The sequence below is a fragment of a genome, unplaced genomic scaffold (genome assembly GCF_019419815.1).
Source record: "Pyrus x bretschneideri cultivar Hongxiangsu unplaced genomic scaffold, Pyrus_bretschneideri_v1 Contig76, whole genome shotgun sequence".
Classification (NCBI taxonomy): Eukaryota; Viridiplantae; Streptophyta; class Magnoliopsida; order Rosales; family Rosaceae; genus Pyrus; species Pyrus x bretschneideri.
This window is the reverse complement of record NW_025999816.1, coordinates 1,138,236-1,158,508: the sequence shown is the minus strand read 5'-3', so window position 1 is coordinate 1,158,508 and position 20,273 is coordinate 1,138,236. Positions and strand designations below refer to the sequence as shown.

Below are 20,273 nucleotides of genomic sequence, written 5' to 3'. Positions count from 1 at the left end.
TGAGTTCTGCAAAATTCTACATAAAGTTTTCATGCGTATCTTCAACATGGTGTACGGAAAAAAAATAAAAATAAAAAATCTAACTCACTCTAAGGAATTACAGTTCAGCCTGTCACTTGGAAAATTTTGTAAAAATAAGAAGATTATAGCTCTACTTCTTAGCTTTCTAGGCATATATGGCATGTCACTGGACAAAACCATGAAGGCTCTGAAATCTTTGTTTCGTCACAACTATGCAATTCTGACAAGTATGCATTGCCTCCAGAGCTTTGCGAGCACTTGACCCAGTCGAAGTGTTCGAAGGACTTGGGATAGGTTGCATGAAAAGTTGATTGTAGACTTCAGAGGAGAGGTCTACGAGTCAAACTTGCGATAAGGTGTTGGATCGCATTTTGAACTCTTTATCTTGAAGTCGTGGGTGTTCCACCTATTTGCTTCGTTGATGTCTACCTCCTCGACCTTTCTTTGCAAAAAGGGAAGAGTCCTATGGCGATGAAAAAAGGTGTTGCCATAAGTTGTTTTGAAAAATAACATAAATACAACTTCTTCTATGATATTTTGGGCGAGCATAAGTAGAAACCCGACTTTGCTTCTTGGCTTGGAAGTATGATCGTTACTCTATTTTGAATTGATGTTTGTGCTCTTTCTATGAGTATTTTGCCCCCTAGTGAATTTCTTCTCATGCTAGAGCTTTGTTATATTCGTCATAGCAGTTGTGTTGTCGGAATTACTAGCTCCACCGTAGTGGTGTTAAAACGAGTTAGTCGAACGATGCAGGATCTGAAAAAAGGGATGTGCGATCGGTATATATCTCTTTCGAAAAATGGTAGCAAATAGTCAAATTGTATTCTTAAATGTTTCACACTAAAGTGATTTAAACTTTTCAAAGCAATAACATATTGGAAGAAATAACTAAGGGCATTAGAAACCATCTTTTTTTGTGTCTTTCTGAAAAGCCACAGTCATTGATTACTGACAATAGTAACAAGAAGTCTACTAAAAAAGCATTCTTCATGTGAGTCGTCAGAATAGGTGGCTATTACAAACTGTGAGAGATTTGTTCTCTAGAGCTAAGTCAAAGCTTCGTTCAATATCTTATAGTTTTCTTCATCGCTCGTGGAAAAGGTCGCTAATCGGGGAAATATGAGTTCACTCTCAATAAAAGCACCACTTGTTGGAACCAAATTTACCCACATCTGCGGACGGAGGCGAAATCCAGACATAATTGCCCATGATATCCAGTGAGGAGAGAATGGGGTTGACTGGGGGTGTGATTGAATCCGAATTGGACTACCTATATATCTCCAAATGTAGAAACAAATCACTGGTGTAATTCTAAGAAAGAATGATGTGATGTGCAATATGTCGTGATCCATCCTTGACGAATAGTCTATGATAGGGGTGTTAAGAAGATGAGTTCTCCGTGACTGTTTACACGTAGACGGCGGTTATATGACAGGCAAGTCTCTGTTAGATGTAGAGAGAATGTAAGAAAGATGTATCTTCAATTGTGATTGATTAGAGAATCTAGAGATGAGTCCCTTGATAAATCCTCAAGCTAGAGAATTTATATAGATCTTGAGAATACTTGTAGGGAGAGTAATCCTACTTAAATCGGGAGACTATCTAGAAGTGAGTTTTGGCTAAGATATCCAATCCTCTTAGAATTACGTTGCCTAATATCAAGACACCCTAATTTGACTTGAATTAGGGTTTCCTTACTTAGGAGACTAGTAATATCTTTAGTGGGCTTAAGCCTAGCATGTCAAACGAAGGTTTTCAGACTAAGCTTCTGGGCTATGAGCATTTGGTCCTTCTTGCCACCCGAAGTGCCACGTGTCATAGTTTCAAAAAATCATGATCCCACGGTTTCTCTTAAATGCGGCATCATAGAACTGATTAATATCAAATTGAGTGCAACTTGGCATATTTTAGCAATAATTAATTTAAGCATCCAAAGACCATTTTTCAAGAAGTTTTTTTATTTTGTCATTTCTCTCTAATTCATATCTATTTTTAAAACTTGGAATACCCTAAAACTTATATTTGAATCTAAAAAAAAAAAATTGTTCAAATGGTGACCAAAGAATGCATTGTGATTCATTATTAACTTCGATATTAAGGGTGGAAATAAATTTATGTGCATGATATATTTGAACTAAAAATTAACCATTAACAAAATCAGGAAACAACTGGAATGCACAAATATTAATGATAGAATAATGAGGACTCCATTTTCCTCCATTTCCCTCTTGCCTGATGCGATGCCGATTAGTTTACGTCGAGGCGTTAAGAAGATGATTTCTCCATGGATGTTCTACACATAGACGTAGCGTGGTGTATATGGAAGATGATCCTCTATTAGGTGTAGAAAGAATATTAGAGAGATGTATGTTCAGTTGTGATTGATTAGAGAATCTAGAGAAAATACTCATGCAAGAGTATTTGTAGAGATCTTGAGAATCCTTGTAGAAGAGTAATTCTAATTAAGTCAAGAAACTATCTAGGAGAGAATCAATGATAAGATATCCAATTCTTTTAGAATTACATTGCCTAATCACATGATATCCTAATTTGACTTGAATTAGGATTTTCTTATTTGAAAGACAAGTAATATCTTTAATGAGCTTAACCCTAGGCTGTCAGATTATGTTTCACAAACCATGGACATTCCGATCCTTCTAGCCACCCAAGATGCCACATGTCATGGTCCCAATAAATCAAAGTCCAACAATTTCTCTTAAAATGCGGCAGCATGAAACTAATCGATATCAATTGAGTGCAACTTAGCATATTTTGGTACTTACTAATTTAAGCCTCCAAGGAAAGTAGCTACCATTTTTACAAAGAAGTTTTTGTTTTCGTCCTCGCTCTAATTCATATCTGTTTTGCTAACTCGGAGCACCCTAAAACCTAATGTGGATATAAAACAATGTTCTCTTGGTAATCTGGAGACCAAGGAATGCATTGTCATTCACCGTTGAATTCGATATCAAAGGTGAAAAGAAATTCATGTGCCTAATATATTTCCACTGCAAATTCACCAATAACAAAATCAGGAATCAAACGGAATGCACAGAATTTGGGATACAACAATAGGGGCTCTCATTTCCTCCCTTTCCCTCTTGCCGGAGGTGATGCCGGTTACAAGTAGTTCAGTCCATTTCTACATTTGCAATGAGTGCAATTAATGGCGGGCAGAAAAGGACTGAACTTCCTCAAGTATGATACAAACAAACATTTCTTAAAGTTGCCTCGGAAAGCTTTGCTCCGCATTTGTCTGTCCATAGGCCTCCAGAAGGAGAGTGAAAAATCACCGTCTCAGTTCTCTGCCGGCAATTCATCAGATCTACAGATATCCCTGCGACAGAGCGGGCATACCCTGCACACAACATACAAGTTAGACTTTTCCATTAGAAGAAGCACCAAAATATATGAATACAAACTGAAAATGTCAGCAACTAGTGGCACTGATACTTCAGGCACCATCAGTTAGCTTATCAGTTCGTACTTGTATTAGTTAGAGCGGTGGCAAGAAGAAACAAATGGCTCTTGTAATATCTATGGTGTTCGATAAAATCAAATGCAGAAATAAAATACAATCCCAAGGCATCTTTTGAATGTACTACATTTAAACTTCCATTCTATATTGTTAGGCCAAACAAGGAAAACTGGCTGCTGCGGCATGTATGAGAATCAATGACCAAGAATTGGGCAGATGGTGCTTTACCGCAATGGCGGAAAGCAATCATGCCTATGCATCCTAGTGCGGGTTCATCCCAATCCCCCTAAAGACTAATAATTTAACTCAATAACGCTATCGTTTGTCAAAATTGGGAGGATTACAAAACTTATCATGGAAACCAAATAATGCAGCTAATCAGTGATTCATTAGTTGCGATCAACAATCAGACAATAAGTGGCAGTGAGATACATAGGACTTGTGTTTCCAAGAAAATTATTTGAGCGCCGAGTTCAAGTACAGCTAAAAGAGGGAAATGAAAAAGTAAATCAAGAAAGAAATTATCTCCAACTATAAAACATATGAAAGAAAGACCCATTGGAAAGGAAAGAGATGTTAATTAGAAAGCCGCCAAATCAAACTAGTGTTTTAAAAACCGCGCCTATGTAGCATTGGAGGTGGGGCGACAATGAAAACGCCGCCTCTGTCCAGCGAGAGTAGGCTTAAACTTGCCTAGACGTAGTCAAGGCGCACCTGAGGCGGTAGACTGGGCATCATTTTTGTTTAAAAGTTGCTGAAATCTAAAAGTTTTAATTTCAGAGACGTTGCACTTTAAGAACATGAAGAAGACGGCCTCGTTTGGAGTTTTTTTTTTTTTTTTTTGCTGATTTTTCATTTTCTTTATTATTTTTTGGCTGAATTTTTGGTTTTCTTTAAACTGATCCACTGACAGTTATTCAACACATTCCCCAAGTAGTCCAGCATATTCCTTTCATTACACTTTTTCTTTGTAATATTATTTTATAGATCAAACTCAAAATAAGACATTTCTATAAAAGCATTTGATATCCTTAAATTATTCTTTCCTTAAAACAAGACAAAAAATATCTTTTTGTTTTTATTTTTTGTTTTGTAGCTATATATTATTCTCTTCTTTTTTAAGTTGTATTATCCTTGTTATTCTCTTTTTAAGACTACGTTACAAGGATAATTTAACATTTTTTTTAAAAAAAATGAATAATATATAACGTTACATAAAAATGAGTATCGACCACGTTTTTAAGGAAAAAATAATATAAGGTTATCAAATGCTTTTATAAAAATGTCTTATTCTGAGTTTCTTAAGATCTATACAATAATATTAAAAACAAAAAGTCTAAGAAAAAGGAATATGCTGGAGAATATACTGGGGAATATGCTGAACAACTTGGAACAACTGTCAATGCGACAGTTTAAAGAGAAAAAAAAAAGATAATAAAGAAAACGAAAAAATCAGCAAAAGAAATCACTCCAAACAAGGCTATCTTCTTCATGTTCTTCAAAGTGCAGCGATTTTGCAACTAAAACTTTTTGGCAACTTTTAAACAAAAAGGACGCCCAGTCAAACGCCTCGACCACGTCTAGGCGAGTTTAAGCCTACTCCCGCTGGGCAGAGGTTTTCATGGTCACCCCCCTCTTAAGGCTCCTAGGTGTGTCTTAAGGCGCACTTTTTAAAACACTGGCAGCTCCTCAACAAGAAAAGAAGTCAAAAACCCATTTGGCTGTGCAAAGCCTGAAAACCTCATGATGAAGAATACACTCACCTAGAAGAGCTAAGGGCTTGTTTGAACCATTGGTTTTTGGTCAATAGTATTCTTTTTTTTTTATTTTTTTTTTGGCTATAGAAAGGGGAAAAGTATATGGAATGTATATGGAATGACATACAAATGAATAAAGAAATAATTAACGTAAGCTAAAATTGGAGCGCTAATGGTCAGTTTAACATATCAAAACAATTTGTTCAAAAAAAAAAAAAAGAACATATCAAATCAAACAAAATGGCCATTCCAGCAACAACTGAAAGGAATTTTCATTTTTATTACGACAAGATTTGAACCTAGGACCTAAACATTTCCCCATCCTCCCAATGCCACTTAAGCTAAAGGTCTTGGGCATAATATGCGTTCTCATCATCTGTCAGGTTAACTTCAACATATTACCATGAATAACCACCATTTCCAAATTCAAGCTTATGTTACCAAAACCAGCATGTATCAGATCACCAAGCACCAACTACCATGCAAGCACTACTAATTTACTAAACCCGCAAAAAGCCAGAAGGACAATTTATCCAATGATTTATTCTTTTCCAACCCAACTAGTATAATAAATTTAGCAAAACCCCCTTCAACATTATCATGGCCAGAACATATAAAAGTATACTTCAATAGCACTCATCACAACATGTTATTCAGGTTAATAAAGAACGTGTCTGTTTAAACTGGTCATATTAGAATATTCAAAAGCAGAAAATGTATTTGAACCTGTGAATCTCCTTGAGCCACTTGTCGATACAAGTTTTATGAAATTCATGATGGCAAGGCAGTATTCTCATTCTGTCTCCTTCTTCATACTCCACAAGGCATATGTAGCATCTGTTGCATTAAAGGATACACAAAGCAAAAGTTATTAAACTCTTTCTATATTAAAGGGATGCAACTTACATTCCTTTTCTTAACCTAAAAAAATGCCATTTTGGAAACAAAAAATCAAACAGAGATATCGAAACCATGTTATAATCAGCCCATAAAAATCGTCTTTCTAAAGACACTTCATTTTGCTAACAATAGAGAGACAATGTACCTACAACAACACACATATCAGATTATAAATGTAATACCAACATCCACATGTTTACACAAGTTACTAACTATTTTTTGGTACCATTTTCTAAAAACTAATGTTAAGTCAAGTAGAGACGAGCAAGGAAAGATAAGATACGTTCATAACCTAAAATATATAAACCATTGCATTAGGAACGTCCTCTCAATCCACTAATTGACAGTCATCTGGATGCTCCATAGGGATTGCAAATGAATTTGCACTATTTTTGGCTTGCTTGAAAAGTTTATCCATTATGGCAGTTTATTTCTTGTAAAAAAAAATGAGAATAATCTAAAACAAGGAAGTAGAACTCGACTCAGGAGGTTCAAGTATTAATTGCAAGACAATATGCTTCTTGTGATTTAGAATGCTTTTTCAAATGGACATATACCGAGATTCCATATATTTTTAGGCACTCAGAAGCCACACAGCACTAAACAATGCTGTGATAATAGCCGTTTTCATGCTTCTAGTGATTTAGAATGCTTTTCAAATATGGATAGAAACTACTGAGGTTCTACATATGGTTGGGCACGTAAGAGCCGCTCAGCAATTGCTGTGAAAATCTACTCTTATTTTATATTTTTACATATACACAAGCTCTACTCTTATGAACTAGCACTATGAAAATCTATGTAAAATTCTTAAATATTTTGTTCAGTGATTAAAGAAAGTAGTGGAACAGATTTCCTTAGCTAAACATTCATTGCATCTCAAAAACGGAAGCAGATAGATTCTTTTACTCTGTCAACACACTGAATCAGGTCAGCCACATCCTTAAAAGATATACAGTGAACTGAATGTTGAACATCAGATAGACTTAGATACTTACTGCGCAGCCTCCTCATACTCATTTTTTTGCAACTTCGAAAACGATTTGACAGGCAAAGATTCCACAACTTCATTAGGAGCAGGAACAGATCCAATTGATGATACAGAAGGTCGGGAAGATAAAACCACGGATTGCTGGTGAATTTCATCCAGAACCTATTTAAATTACGTTCAAACGGTTCAAGTTATATAATTAGTAAGGAAACACAACGACAAAAAGGTAATCACATATTAACATTACCTCAAACAAAGCCTCAGCTAACATAACTATTCTTGATATGCTAGCCCTAGCACTGTTGTCATCATTTGGACCGGCATCTCGATTATTCGTACGACATGTACAACGACCTGTTCTCTGTTGACCAGATAAGATACAAGACCTCTCATGTCCAGGCACGTTTTCAAAGCGGCTCCCCAACCGCTGAAGTGCACGAACCTACAAAATATACATGTGCATCAGCAAACCAAAATGGTACAGAAAAAATAAAAGAGTGAGGAAAATGTATCAAGAACAGATTGTAAGAAGTTTATATGGTCCCTTTAACAAAGTTATGAACAAGTTATACCTATAAACTAACCACCAGGAACATTGGGCATAATAATGTCCATAAAAGGGCAGCCAACTGGTTGGTGCATTGGATTAGCAATAAGCGTAAAGTTGCAATTATTAAACATCCGTTTAGAAGATCATGAGCCCAAGTGCTATTCATTGTTCCATTGAATCTCACTCAAAGCAGCAAAAATTACTGTGTGAAGAAGAAACAAACCTGAGATCGTATTCTTCTCCTCCGCTCTAGGAAATTTGATCTGTGTTCAAGTAGATCATGATACCTAGCCTCTCTTGGTCTTGATGTTTCCACTCCATAGTCTTGAATGCCAAACAATGAACTAGAAATATTAGATGGATAACCAGACCCATTTTCGGAGTTTACAACATTAACTTCAGGTTCCAAACTCCGTGTATCATCTCCCTGATTTGTATCTCTCACTTCTTGTTGCAAAGAAGAAAATGTTAAATCAGATAATGATGATCGACGAAGTACCCTGTCACGAAGTCTTCCAACACTTAAGGTTCTGCTGAAACGAACATTCCGTTCAACAGGTTCCCGAGCCCCTGAACGTCTATCAGAAGGTCTAGTTCTGCTGCTTCCTGTTTCATTATGAATTCTAGGAGAACACGAGTTTACACCAACGCCCATTATTGAACCGTTAGCATTTCTACTAGCATCACGTCTTGAAGGATTTGTTTGGTTAGCTTGCAAGAGGCCAGAAAAACCAGATCCCAGAGTATTTAATCGTGCATTGCCAGAAGTTTCGTTATAAATATGTGCTGGCATCCTATTAACCTGTGATTCTGGAAGAAAGTCATTGGTTTGTTGGCTTTCATCTGTATCTATCAAACTGTTAGCGGGCCTTGCATGTAGATGAAGCTCATCCTCATTGTTCGTGACACTTGTCGAAGATAGAGGATAAGACCTGGATGACCCTAAACTTGTTGCCCGGCTTAACCTGAAGCTTACATTACCTGGAATGAAGCTAAAGCGAGAAAGGAAACGACTTGAAGGGTTCATAGTTGAAGAAGCAGAAGGTTGGGCAGAGCTGCTAGCAGTTCTGGAAGCAGTATCAGTGATACTAGCCTGACCCCATTCATTCAGCTGAACATTTGGAGATATACAAGGCATTTCATCAGGTTGCTCAACTTTAACCTTCCTGAAATATTCAATGTTTGCATGATCTGGCACTGTGTCATTCAGGCTTCCACATGGAGCATTATCCCTGATTTCTTTGTTCCGATGATCACAAACCTAAAGCATGAGTCCACTTTAGTTCCTTAAATAATTTGTGGCCAATTAACACCAGCCATATAAAAAAGATTAAAATTTCAAATGACAACATATCAGAAACATTTCCAAATACCAATGTTTGGTAGCAGGGAAAAGATAGAAGTCTTGTATAGGAAAACAGAAGCAACCATGAATAAAGAAAGTCCCACGTGAAAAGCCAGCTACTTTTTTTAACAGTTAAAGGTTTACAAGTAAAATGTGATTGCTGCTGGTTTATAAAATACCCTATATGTACGGCAGGCATGCTCCTCTTTGAAATACATCTTTGGTGAGAAACTTTACATAGTACCCATGGATATTGGGATTCAATATGTATTTGGATTTCATTCCGTAGTTTCTTCGCTTGCTAAAAAGATAGAAAAGCTAAAAGCTTTGATGTCTGGAGGTGTAACGTTTAATAGATTTCCAATCATCACATCTGAAGGTTACTAACTACAAATTTATTCTTTAAGGTTTGGGTTAGCATTGGCAAGCTATTAAATTTTTCCTCACAATCCTAATTTATACTTCAGAAAATAAATTCAAATGTCTTGATTCCTGAGGTTGAGTACAACCTATAACAACTGTTCTCAGATTGTTTATAACAGGTGAGGTTAAGGAGATGACTGTAAGTTCTTACACAGGTTGTTTACAGGGACGGTGGTGGGGAGGAAGGATGACCCAGGTTGGAATAGAAAGGACTGCTAGGTTCTATACAGATTCTCATCACGAGGAGAGAATCTCTCATGCAAACATGTAGTCCTACTAGCGTCACCGTCCAATAAATCATTGCCAAGTGTTCAAACATATGCACTACCCTAGACGATTGACACATGGTATATTGGTTACATGAGAGAACCACTCCATCATGAGACCTAAATACATCCGAGAGTAGATGTGTTTTCTTACTAAAAGAATGGAACGTTGCTAAAAAGGGTAGCCACCTTTCACAACGCAGCCTTGGACAAGATTGCTACATTATTGATTTTGGAAGGAACTTTCTACATGGGAAAAGTTAATTCAACTTCACAAGAGCTGAGGCAACATAACAAGGCTAAATTACAAAAAAAAAAAAAAAACAAAACCCTCCTTTTACTTCCATATTTTGACTTTATACCAAAACAAAACCAAAAATGGTTTAACAATAACAGTGGAATACATTTCTTAAAGCGAAACGCAACTCTCCAATCTTCTTTTCCACCATTTTAATACTCTTATACAAACCTTGACACCGGTCCAGAACCAAAAGTACAACTAAAGCTTTATTTAATTAACATGTATATAATTAAAAATAATAGTTCAAAAACTAGTACTTTCAGGCAGCATTTTACAAACCAAGAACAAAAAAAAAAAAAAAAAAATTTTGTCTTCTGTTGCTAATAAAATAGAAGTAAAATTAAAGATTGTGCTCCAAAATCCCAATGAAAATTCAGACATTGATGCTCAAACTCAAAGAAAATTAAATAAAATTTCAAATGCAGGGGTAAAACAGGAATCAAATTTAAATAGAAAAACAAAGAGGAGGGACCTGGTGTTCATCATCGCTGTCGTGAGATCGAGATTTGGTTCCGAGTCCCAAACAAGAATACGATTTGAACAGTCTGCGGCATTTGGATTTGGATCGACACCTCCGGCTCCGGCCATTTCCACCAATCGACGACGTCGAGGAAGATAATACCGCCGACGACGACGACGTCGCTTTGCTGCCACTCGATCCCATCTTCTTCCCTCCGTCCGGCCAGGCGGGTCCACTAGTCCAATGCCCTTAAGACTTGACCCTCCAAATGTGATTCAAATTACATCATGAACCACGCATTTGAGATCTGGAATCATGGAGCGGGGGAAGCTGCGGGGAGGAGAAGATTGGGTTTTCAATAACATTTTCACCTTTTTATCTATATAACAAAAAGCGATAAATTTAGAGAGAGAGAGAGAAGAAGAAGTTATACTTTCTTGCAGGGGAGGGGAGAGAGAGAGAGAGAGAGAGAGAGAGAGAGAGAGAGATGGCAGATGTGGAAATGGAGGTTTCTGGCTTTTTTTTGGCGTGAGTGACTGACGACTGACTCGTCTTTTTGAGAGGACGACATGAAAGCAGAGAGAGTGGCGTTCCCTCTGCCTCTTTTTGCGGGATTCAAAATTGGTTTTCACCCCTTCTTCGTCCTTGGGCCTTGGGCCTTGGGTCGAGCCCGACTTCTTTTTATTATATTTTGCACAACTCAAAAACCGTCCATCTAAAACTCAAACGTGAAAATCAAGAAATAGAAGGAACAAAAGACACGTGCACCAATTTGATCTCCTAAAATTTATAGTCCTTCTTATGTTCATGACGAGACAAGTGCCAACATCACATTAAACTTCAATCCCACATTGACCAACTCAACAAAGTTGGGCTAAAGTAAATGAGCATGATCAAAGGTGTTGGAGCTAAAAATTACACTTCCATTATACAAGCAACTAGCATGCTAAACATGGGGAGTGGGGCTTAAGTAAATGAGCATGATCAAATACATCCACGAATGTGGAACATGGAGAAATATAAGGAAAGCGGGACTTTGAGCCCAAAGCTTGAATGCCTACAAAAGGCCAACAACTCCACCAGCATGGAGGAGGGAGGAGGGAGGAGGAAAGTATCAGATCGTTTTACAATGTACTACAGCCATTTTGAATAAAGACTGACTTGAGGTCGGAATGTTTTCTTACAGGTCCCCCTCCTCCCTTATTGATGGTGAGCGAAGATAATGTCTAAAGCTTCTCAACATGGTTATAAGGTTTACTTGTTAGAGGATTGGAGGAACCGAATTTTTTCACTCTAACCTAGGATACCAAATTTTGAAATCAAATTTGCAAACCAAGTGATGTGTCACAAATAGGAAATAAACACATTAATCAACACTTAGGTAATAGTTCAATCATCAACATCCACATAATTTGATTCACAAAATTTGGTTTAGAAATTTGGTATCCTTGACATTACCCTTTATAAAAGGAACTGAAAACTCATTCTTACAGGGGGTAATGCTGGGGGACCAAAATTTTCAAACTAAATATGCAAACCATATGATGTCCAATTAATTAAGTGTCAGTTAACATACTTATCTCTAATTAGTGACACATCATTTGGTTTGCAAATTTGGTCGCTCTAGCATTATCTTTTTACAGGTAATCATTCATTCTCAAACACCACCATATTACCACTAAACACTGCTCATGCCCATGTGACACCCTACGCAAACTTTGCTAATGCTGATGCTAAAAACTGTTATGGTTATCAAAGGATTATGATGGTCAAATACTGTTACATGATCGTTGTAAACGAGAAATTTAACACTAAGAGCAGTTCCACCCCTAACACAAATACGCCAGCACCCAGCGCATTTATCCACTCAGTGAACAGTGATAAACCCTAATGAACAGTAATATGCCAAATACATCTTCACCCCTAACAAAAAATAGCCTAGTCAATTTTATTAAAATATTATTATTTTTTATTATAAAATTGCAAAGCACACCATCCCAAAAAAGTGGAAGTTCCCCTTCTCGATCCCAGGAAAATTTCTTTGTAATTTTGTTGCATTTCTTTCATCCATCTCTTTTTGTTCCTTTGCTGCATCCTTACCTCCTCAGCTTTTGTAAATGGAGTTGGAGCAACACAATCCTATCACAAGCTGAAATTTGAAAAAAAAATAAAAATAAAAACCCAATTCAGATTTTCCAATTTGCCAATCAGGTGTTAAACTTTGAAAGAAATGATGTGGATGATGGGATTGAGCATTCAGAGCTTATTGGATTTGGCGGTGGCCAGAGTTTCAACGATGGTTGGTTTGGGGATCTTTACGTTTATTGCTTCTATTCTTTGCTCTGCCACTTTCTTCCACACTGCCAAGGACGTTTCTTCTTAATCCACCCCTCATGCCGTCGGGCAATCCACTCCCGGTGTTCGAGTCCTCCTGTTGGAGGTTGAAGGTTGTGGGAAGAGCTAGCGTCAAAATGGCGTTATACGGGCCAGTCCCAAGGTCTATCAATTTTGGGCTGGCATGGAAACCAGCCTGGGCTAGGTGTCGGGCCATTTTTTTGGTTGTGTGCCGGCCTATCCCACCCCCAGTGGAACTGCTCTAAAAGATTACGTGATTCGCCTAAAAATGGGGGATAGGTCGACTGAGAAGCTATAAATAGTTACAAAGTATCAAATGGAGAGGGGTCGGGGGACCTTAATAGATGTTAATAGCCAATGAAATATTAGGTCTCTCTTTATGTAAAACACAAACTTTCTCATAGAGTCTCTTGCTCTTCTATATGCCGGCAAGCGCCTTCTTTGGGCCATAATTTATTTGCCGTGTTTTTAAAGATTGAAAAAAACAAGATAGAGAACCATCTTTAAAGAATAAACAATGCTAGAAACTAAAATGGTGTGACCAAAGAAGAATTTGGTATTCTTAGTACTATGGGCTAGTGATATTCATCTTCACTAGTAAGTAAAAGGTATTAGGTTTGATTATTGCCAAAAACGAATTTGAACCACATTATTGGTAGCCCATTGTAAAGCTAAGCCTCGTTTGTTAAAAAAATAAAATAAAATAAGTGGGGTGGCCTTATCCACAACTCGAAAAAGCTTTAGCATATCCCGTCCAAATAACCACAAGACCCGCAGAAAGCAAATCCCACATATTCGGGCAACAAATTCGTAGGACTTCTGAACTGATTTTAGAAAACTAAGCAGTATTGATGATGGTGATGATGATGATGGTAAAATAGACATACTCAGCCGTCAAACACTCCCAATTAATCACATCAAAAGCCATATGGCTCACAAAAAATTAAGGTCCAATGATTGTGCGACACGACAGTGCCATGGTTAAAAAACATGTTTAAAGTGTAAAAGAACTAAAAACTTATGAATTTTAACCACAAATTGATGACCCAGTGGTAATGGCAGATTACGAGGCTTCCTTAAAATTAAAAACTAGAGGTCTTGGGTTCGAAACCAGCTGCTGGTGTGGAAGCCAGACTTGTGGATAGGGGAGGCTGAAATTCCTCTATGAATCTTTCATTCCCTTGGAAAAGATGGATAACCGTAATTTACCACCAGTTGTCTTCTTTTTTAAGAAAAAAACCTTAGAGCAGCAAATTGATCAAAAAAACAAGAACTTTTATTTGCGACAAGGATTCGGATTCTTTTATTTGAACTCAAATATTATCTCAACTTAAAAGTTTGCCTCTTAAACTTCCTATTTTACCCTAAAATGTAACTTTAAGAAACAGACAAAGAAGCTCCACTGAGCACGATGGCAACAACCGCCGTCGACCTTCTATCCTCACTCGTTGTTGTTCAGTTTTTCTAAGCAACCTCCATAGGACTGGATCTTGTTCCGATTTATTTTCTTTTGTTCAATGAACTAATAATTAAGCTCGCTAATTGTTATCTAAAATTGCCTTTTTCTATTAGGGTTCATGGTTACAACGAGAGACCAAAGTTGAGAGAGAAAGAGTTGTGACCTGCTACTCGACCGTGGCCGACAAGGAGGAGGTGGAGGCTAAATTCTAAGACCAGCATTCCATTCAATGGAAACAATCAATTCATGCTCATACACTACAATTAACTACCAATTTATGCTCATACACCAAAATCGAACGACGACCAGCAGCAGCCATGGAAAATTGGAAAGCCAAGGAGGTGCACGAAAATCAGGAGCAGCCATGGAAATTCCTTCTGCAATTAACAACAGCAGCCAGTTCAAAATTAATTCAATCCTTTCCTGTCCACGGAATTCAATCCTACCCTTAATATCAACTAAATTTAATCTGGTATTAATAACAAAAACCCCCATAAACCAATTTAATCTGCCCAAAAACCCATCGAATTGATGCCAAATTCATCAAAACCCACCAAAACCCAATACCCGAATCCTAAAAACAACTACAATTTCAAATCTTGGATTCAATTTGAGGAGAGGATGACGCTGGACTTAGCTTCCGTCGGTGAAGGAGACGGCGGCGTCAATTAAATGTGAGATCTCCACTTGTGACTGCGAGGGTGAGATGCAGTCATGCAGAGCAGAGAGTTAAGAGTTAGAGAGAGACGAGAGAGTGAGAAGCGAGAGGAACACGAGGGATTTCCCAAAATTTCTCAAGTTTACCCGTGAATTATATGGGTTTTTGTGAGATCTCCACTTGTGACTGCGAGGGTGAGATGCAGTCATGCAGAGCAGAGAGTTAAGAGTTAGAGAGAGACGAGAGACTGAGACGAGAGAGGAACAAGAGGGATTTCCCAAAATTTCTCAAGTTTACCCGTGAATTATATGGGTTTTTACTTTTTAGGACCCGGAATTCAGTTTTATTGTGACACGAAGCTTGCTTTGATTGAATTGTTTTCAGCCGTTGAAATCAGATCCAACGGTCCGAATTTGCTCGGCAAGCAAGGTCCGGAAAAGGTCGTCCGCACTCAGAAATGGCGGTAGGTGAGAGACCCTACTTTTTTTGGAGAAACTGGAAAGGTTCGTAACCAAGGCCGGAGCCAAAAACACAGGGAGGCCTACCAGAAGGCAGCAACCAAGGAAACAAACATAAAGCAGAGAAGAGGGGAACAAAGGCTAAAGACGCTGCAGAGAAGAGGTGACAGACCCTACTTTTGGCGGCTGGCCTTGAACGATTTTCAAGCCCAAAATTAAAAGAAATGACCTTGCTTACGGTCCCGCAAAAGTTACACTCATAAGTCGTATTTCATTGAATTGCCCTATAAATTGTCTTCTGATACTGAATCAAAGGTGGAAGAACGTGGATACAATCGAGATTTAATGACCAATTACATAAACAATGAGGGAAGACACACCCGGCACACAAGCTTCTGTGCCGTGGTGGCCTTGCCGTTATTTTCGTACTACTTGATCAATGACAATTTTCTTTTCTTTCATATTCGACATAATTAACTTGACCTATAAATCTAGCTAGTAAAAATGAATATATATATATGTGTCTCACAAATTGATAAATCTATTTCCTACGTTTGATATACCTTTCTCGACATTTTGGCGAAATTACTGTGTTGTTGGTGATTTGGATCAAAGTTACGGTTATGGCAAGTGGGATTGCAAGGGTAAGGACAATCAATCTTTTGAAAGGGAGTTCGGTCATAGAACCAGTCTCCAACTGCCTTTGCAATCGTCTGCAGATGAAAATACAGTTTTAACAACAAATTTGAATTAATGTATAGCAGTAAGTCGTGGAAGATGCATGAATGAAAGCTGTGTTTGATGTTTACCGTCTTGTTCAGTACCGGAGAGTCGGGCATTAACCATGTCTCCTGCAGTTCAGTTTGGCAGTGTGCATAGCAAGAGTCTATGAACATTCCTTTTGATCGAGAGCCGCTCACACCACCAATTGCACTTAAAAACTGCGCCCTGAAATCTGAAAACGAGACAAAGTATTCAACCAGGATCAACTAATTTCTGTTTCGGCTTGAAAACTTCTGAAGGCCGGATGGCCTAGCTATTGGCCTGTCCGTCGATACTGGCTTAGTTTTCTGGCGTTTATAATTACGTACCTTGCATGGTTTTGAGTTGAGTGGGTTTACAATGTGTTATGTCAAGCTTGCAGTTCTGCCAAGTCCCATGGGGATCGGCAACTCCAGGTGCCAATATGTTCTTTATCTGGATGGACACAATCAGATCAAGTAATAAGAGGAAATCTAAAGGAAAAATAGACGATGAACTGAAATATAAAGGAAGCAACTTAGCAGAGTTCGTAAAAGAAAGAATAAGCTAACCTGCCATGAATCGTAGGCTGCATTTACATAGAACATTGGCGTCCGGATTTGTGAGGCAAAATATTGCGGGAAAAAGCACTAGATTATTGTTTCAAAAGTATCATTAGAATTTACAAATGAAAAGGATATAGTTGCAATTGAAAATCTTTACAAATATCAAATACTTACCAAACCTGGACTCAATTTTGAAGTGCAAGATGGAGGCAAATTCTTCGCCGAACCCTACACAAAGATTGACAATGAGAAGCAACGTGGATTAATATTTGAATCACATTAGGAAGGGCTGACAAATAAGGGAAACTCTCTTTTCGCGTCTTCTATAGAGAGAAGGAGAAAGGGAATACATGTGTTGCAACCACTTGACTAAAAAACTGTTCAACGTGTCGTGCTCCAGAAACATCCTTCCTGCAATTCATTACCAGGTGGATAAGCGACTCTCGTGTAGTTTGGGAATCAGAATACAAGGTACTAAGCGTGAGCTTACGCATTAATGAAGTAACCAGCGTCTGAAACACATTTCACTTTAGCTCCAACAGGTAAGAGGGCATGGAAGTTGTCACAGTGAAGAATGGACGCCAATCCACCAGCAGAACAACCAGAGAGCATAGCCTGCAGTAAAATGTGCTAGCAAGTCATCAGAGCTGATGACAACAGAGCTGAAATGGTTGACAGTTAAGGGGTCATACATTTTTAGCCTTCCCCATTCCTTTTGCTAATAGATCTTCAATGACGGCACGAAAAATCCTTGCTCCTCTGAAGAAAAGACCGGTGGCCTGCTCAAATTGTTATTTCATTGATAATCCCACAATCAGAAATGAAATGAGAGGCCCAGATTCAGGACAAATGGTGTCTGCAAACTCGGACTGCTACTTGGAAGGTAACTTACTAGGTTTACAGCTGCAACATCACCAGTGAATGATGCCCCGTCGCAATACCTAACTTTGACTCTATTCCAGTTGTAAAAGTCTGGCATGGAATATGGACTTTTAGTTCTACTGGTAAAAAGCAAGGAACTCAACAGACAAAAGAAGAATGAAAGCTATATCGATCAACCACACTACTAAGCTTTTCATCGTAAAAAAAAGAAAATTGTTTAAACAATGGCAAGAAGTACTAAATCTTGATTAGCGAAAATAGATATCAAACCCGGATTAAACATATGCCTGCCGTTCAGAATCCCTGAAAATGCAATCTCCTTGAGCATTTTCTTAGATGAACCTAAACGGTTGTTTTTACGGACAAGACAAGTTGTGATATTGTTACACCATCCTCCTCCCTAAGAACAAAACATAAGGAAGAAGAATTACGGCATCAGAAATTCACAAACTATCAAATACACAGATTTCATGAAAACTGTCGATATACCTTCTTCTTTTTGTTCCTCTTATCTTGTGAAAGAAACTGTACTGGGAGCTGAGAGAAAAGGACAAACCTCAATGTCAACCAACCAATTGTTAATTCCTGAACCATATCCCTTATCAAGGTGGTAAGCTGGGGGACTCCCATCCAAGCAAACTGCACAACATGTCAAATTCCAAATCCTAAATCAAATATTTGTTATGAAAATGAAACTCGAAAAAAAGGAAATTACTCTTATCAGCATATTTGCACAAGAGTTTCTCACCGGCTCCTTTGGCAACCGCACTATGAACGTAAGTTATTCCCACAGGTAATCCGGCTGCTTTCAGCAGCATGACTGCACATACTAGAACAAACAACCATTGGCCTAATCTTGCACCAGCCATCTGCCTATACGAAGTAAAGAAATCAATATACCAAAAACAAAACCGAAGGAAAAAAGGAAACACCTACGACAACAGAGAAATTCATTTAGAGGCATAACCAATTGACAAAATCAATCAAGAATCTACATCTACTGGGACAATCATCGATGTATCGTGTCTACAACATGCATGCATACATACATACATACGTAGGTAAAAGGAAGGGAATCTAGTTTGCAGGTTTTCCACCATAACAAAAAATAAAAAAATCCCAGAATATCTAACTAGAACCGATCCTCCTCGAATGATCCAAACCAGTTTAATTCTCAGCTTTCGTATTGCTTAATGGTCAAGGATAAGCATTAGCAACAAAGAGCTTTTTCCAACTTTTGCAAGGTATCAAGATTTCAAGGCCATAAAGTTGGTTCTTTTCAAAATTAGGCAGCTCCTTTTACATCAAGCCAACATTATACACTAAGAAAAGGTAAAGTTACCAAAATAATAATAAATTATATTAAAGAAAAATAATAAAAACAGACTTATCAATCATATTCTATATGCAAACATTTCTAAATCTAAATGCTAACAAAATCATTCAGAAATCTATTGGCTGCCATAAACAAATGGATTTTTCTCAGAAAAAAACAGAAACCCAAATGGAAGCATTGCAATCCAATCTAACCCAACAAAAAAAAAAAAAAACCCCCATCTTTGATATTACTTCAAAGTACCCAACTCACCCTTGGCCTTGGTTCAGTGGAAAATCCCAGTTCAACTTCAACCACACAAAGAAATATACATATATTTTAATATACACACAGAAGAATTATTAATAGCTCACTTAAACACTCTCTTAAAAAGGAGAGTGCTAACTGAAAAAATAAAGACGGCAATGCCAATGTGCTGACTGACATTAATGAATATATATACACACACAGAGACATATATAAATATATAATGTGGGTTGTTGATGTTGTTAAGCATACAAACAAGGAAAAAGTGGATCCAAATTTATGAAAAAAAAAAAAATGTTGTTTACAACAGAAACAAAATAGCTTATTATTATGGCAAAACCAGAAACGGCATAATGTACCTGAAATGAAATAAAGAAAGAAAACCTCCCAGTTGATCAGTTTCAGTAAATGGATGTCGAAACTCGAAAGTCGCAACGAAAGATCGAAATTGATGGGTTGGAGGAGTGATGCAATGGTAGCCAAAGGAAAAGGATGGAGAGAGTGATGAGAGTTCGTTTGCAAAGTTTTTGTATATATATGCACACAGAGAGAGAGTTTTTCTATTGAGTTTTTGGAGCAGCGAACCCGAGAGCCGACACTTATTTTCGTTCCCTCCCAACCATTCCCCAAAGAAAAGGGTTAATGATTGGATGTGGACTCGGGTTTGGGCCTTTCCTCATCGAGTATGACCCGACCCAGATGACAAGGAAAGCCTCCACTGGCGACTGCTTACATCTGCTGCCGCAACGAACCTTATCGTATTACGCTGTGTTTTATTTGAGGCAGATATAGTGTATATAGGGCGGAGGATCCTCTACCTGTTTCTTATGAGAAGAACCCTCTACTTGTTTCTTAGTGAATGACAAGAAAATGGAAGTTTAGGGCGGTTGGTGAGGTTATAATCTTCGTTCGAAAGAAAACGAAAAGACAGGACAACAACTTCCACTAAAGAAGAGATTTGTCAACGCGTCTTGAATATAAAATAATACATCACATATCATTATACAAGTGGAGGGTCACTTAAAAAATAAAACTTTCATCTGCTTATATAATTACATATGGTGTACTATCCGTATG

General features: G+C 37.7%; 2 protein-coding genes across 8 annotated transcripts; both read right to left on the bottom strand.

Moving 5' to 3' along the window:
- Window positions 1–2,999: 2,999 nt before the first annotated feature.
- Window positions 3,000–11,088, bottom strand: LOC103955550 (probable E3 ubiquitin-protein ligase RHG1A). Of its 2 annotated transcripts, XM_018649515.2 has the most exons (7): window positions 10,929–11,088; window positions 10,508–10,825; window positions 7,924–8,961; window positions 7,398–7,592; window positions 7,158–7,312; window positions 5,986–6,096; window positions 3,000–3,382 (listed from the first exon to the last, which is right to left on the bottom strand). In XM_018649515.2, exons 2-7 carry the CDS (start codon window positions 10,697–10,699, stop codon window positions 3,322–3,324), a joined length of 1,752 nt encoding a protein of 583 aa, XP_018505031.1. In that variant the 5' UTR covers window positions 10,700–10,825; window positions 10,929–11,088; the 3' UTR covers window positions 3,000–3,321. The 2 variants fall into 2 exon arrangements, with proteins under 2 accessions (XP_018505031.1, XP_009365723.1); XM_009367448.3 differs by lacking the exon at window positions 10,929–11,088 and having other exon boundaries at window positions 10,508–10,922.
- A 3,307-nt stretch (window positions 11,089–14,395) lies between these two features.
- Window positions 14,396–20,024, bottom strand: LOC103955547 (pectin acetylesterase 8). 6 transcript variants are annotated; one of them, XM_048574921.1, is made up of 14 exons: window positions 19,556–20,024; window positions 18,363–18,483; window positions 18,171–18,253; window positions 17,885–18,014; window positions 17,625–17,704; window positions 17,425–17,511; window positions 17,223–17,347; window positions 17,083–17,143; window positions 16,907–16,960; window positions 16,739–16,816; window positions 16,517–16,622; window positions 16,235–16,380; window positions 15,989–16,138; window positions 14,396–14,686 (listed from the first exon to the last, which is right to left on the bottom strand). In XM_048574921.1, the coding sequence occupies exons 2-14, from the start codon at window positions 18,481–18,483 to the stop codon at window positions 14,591–14,593; spliced, it is 1,317 nt and encodes a 438-aa protein (XP_048430878.1). In that variant the 5' UTR covers window positions 19,556–20,024; the 3' UTR covers window positions 14,396–14,590. The 6 variants fall into 6 exon arrangements, with proteins under 6 accessions (XP_048430878.1, XP_018505029.1, XP_048430879.1 ...); XM_018649513.2 differs by having other exon boundaries at window positions 18,363–18,487; window positions 19,556–20,023; XM_048574922.1 differs by lacking the exon at window positions 19,556–20,024 and having other exon boundaries at window positions 18,104–18,279; window positions 18,363–18,890.
- Window positions 20,025–20,273: the final 249 nt, after the last annotated feature.

Excerpts from the sequence above, each read along its gene's own strand:
- LOC103955550 (XM_018649515.2), bottom strand. The coding sequence starts at position 10,699 with ATGGGATCGAGTGGCAGCAAAGCGACGTCGTCGTCGTCGGCGGTATTA. Across the intron at positions 7,593-7,923 it reads GGAGAAGAATACGATCTCAG|GTTCGTGCACTTCAGCGGTT; the intron begins GTTTGTTTCTTC and ends TATATTTTGTAG. Across the intron at positions 7,313-7,397 it reads TAGCTGAGGCTTTGTTTGAG|GTTCTGGATGAAATTCACCA; the intron begins GTAATGTTAATA and ends TAATTTAAATAG.
- LOC103955547 (XM_048574921.1), bottom strand. The coding sequence starts at position 18,483 with ATGGCTGGTGCAAGATTAGGCCAATGGTTGTTTGTTCTAGTATGTGCA. Across the intron at positions 18,254-18,362 it reads TGCGGTTGCCAAAGGAGCCG|TTTGCTTGGATGGGAGTCCC; the intron begins GTGAGAAACTCT and ends CATGTTGTGCAG. Across the intron at positions 17,348-17,424 it reads GAATGGGGAAGGCTAAAAAT|GCTATGCTCTCTGGTTGTTC; the intron begins GTATGACCCCTT and ends ATTTTACTGCAG.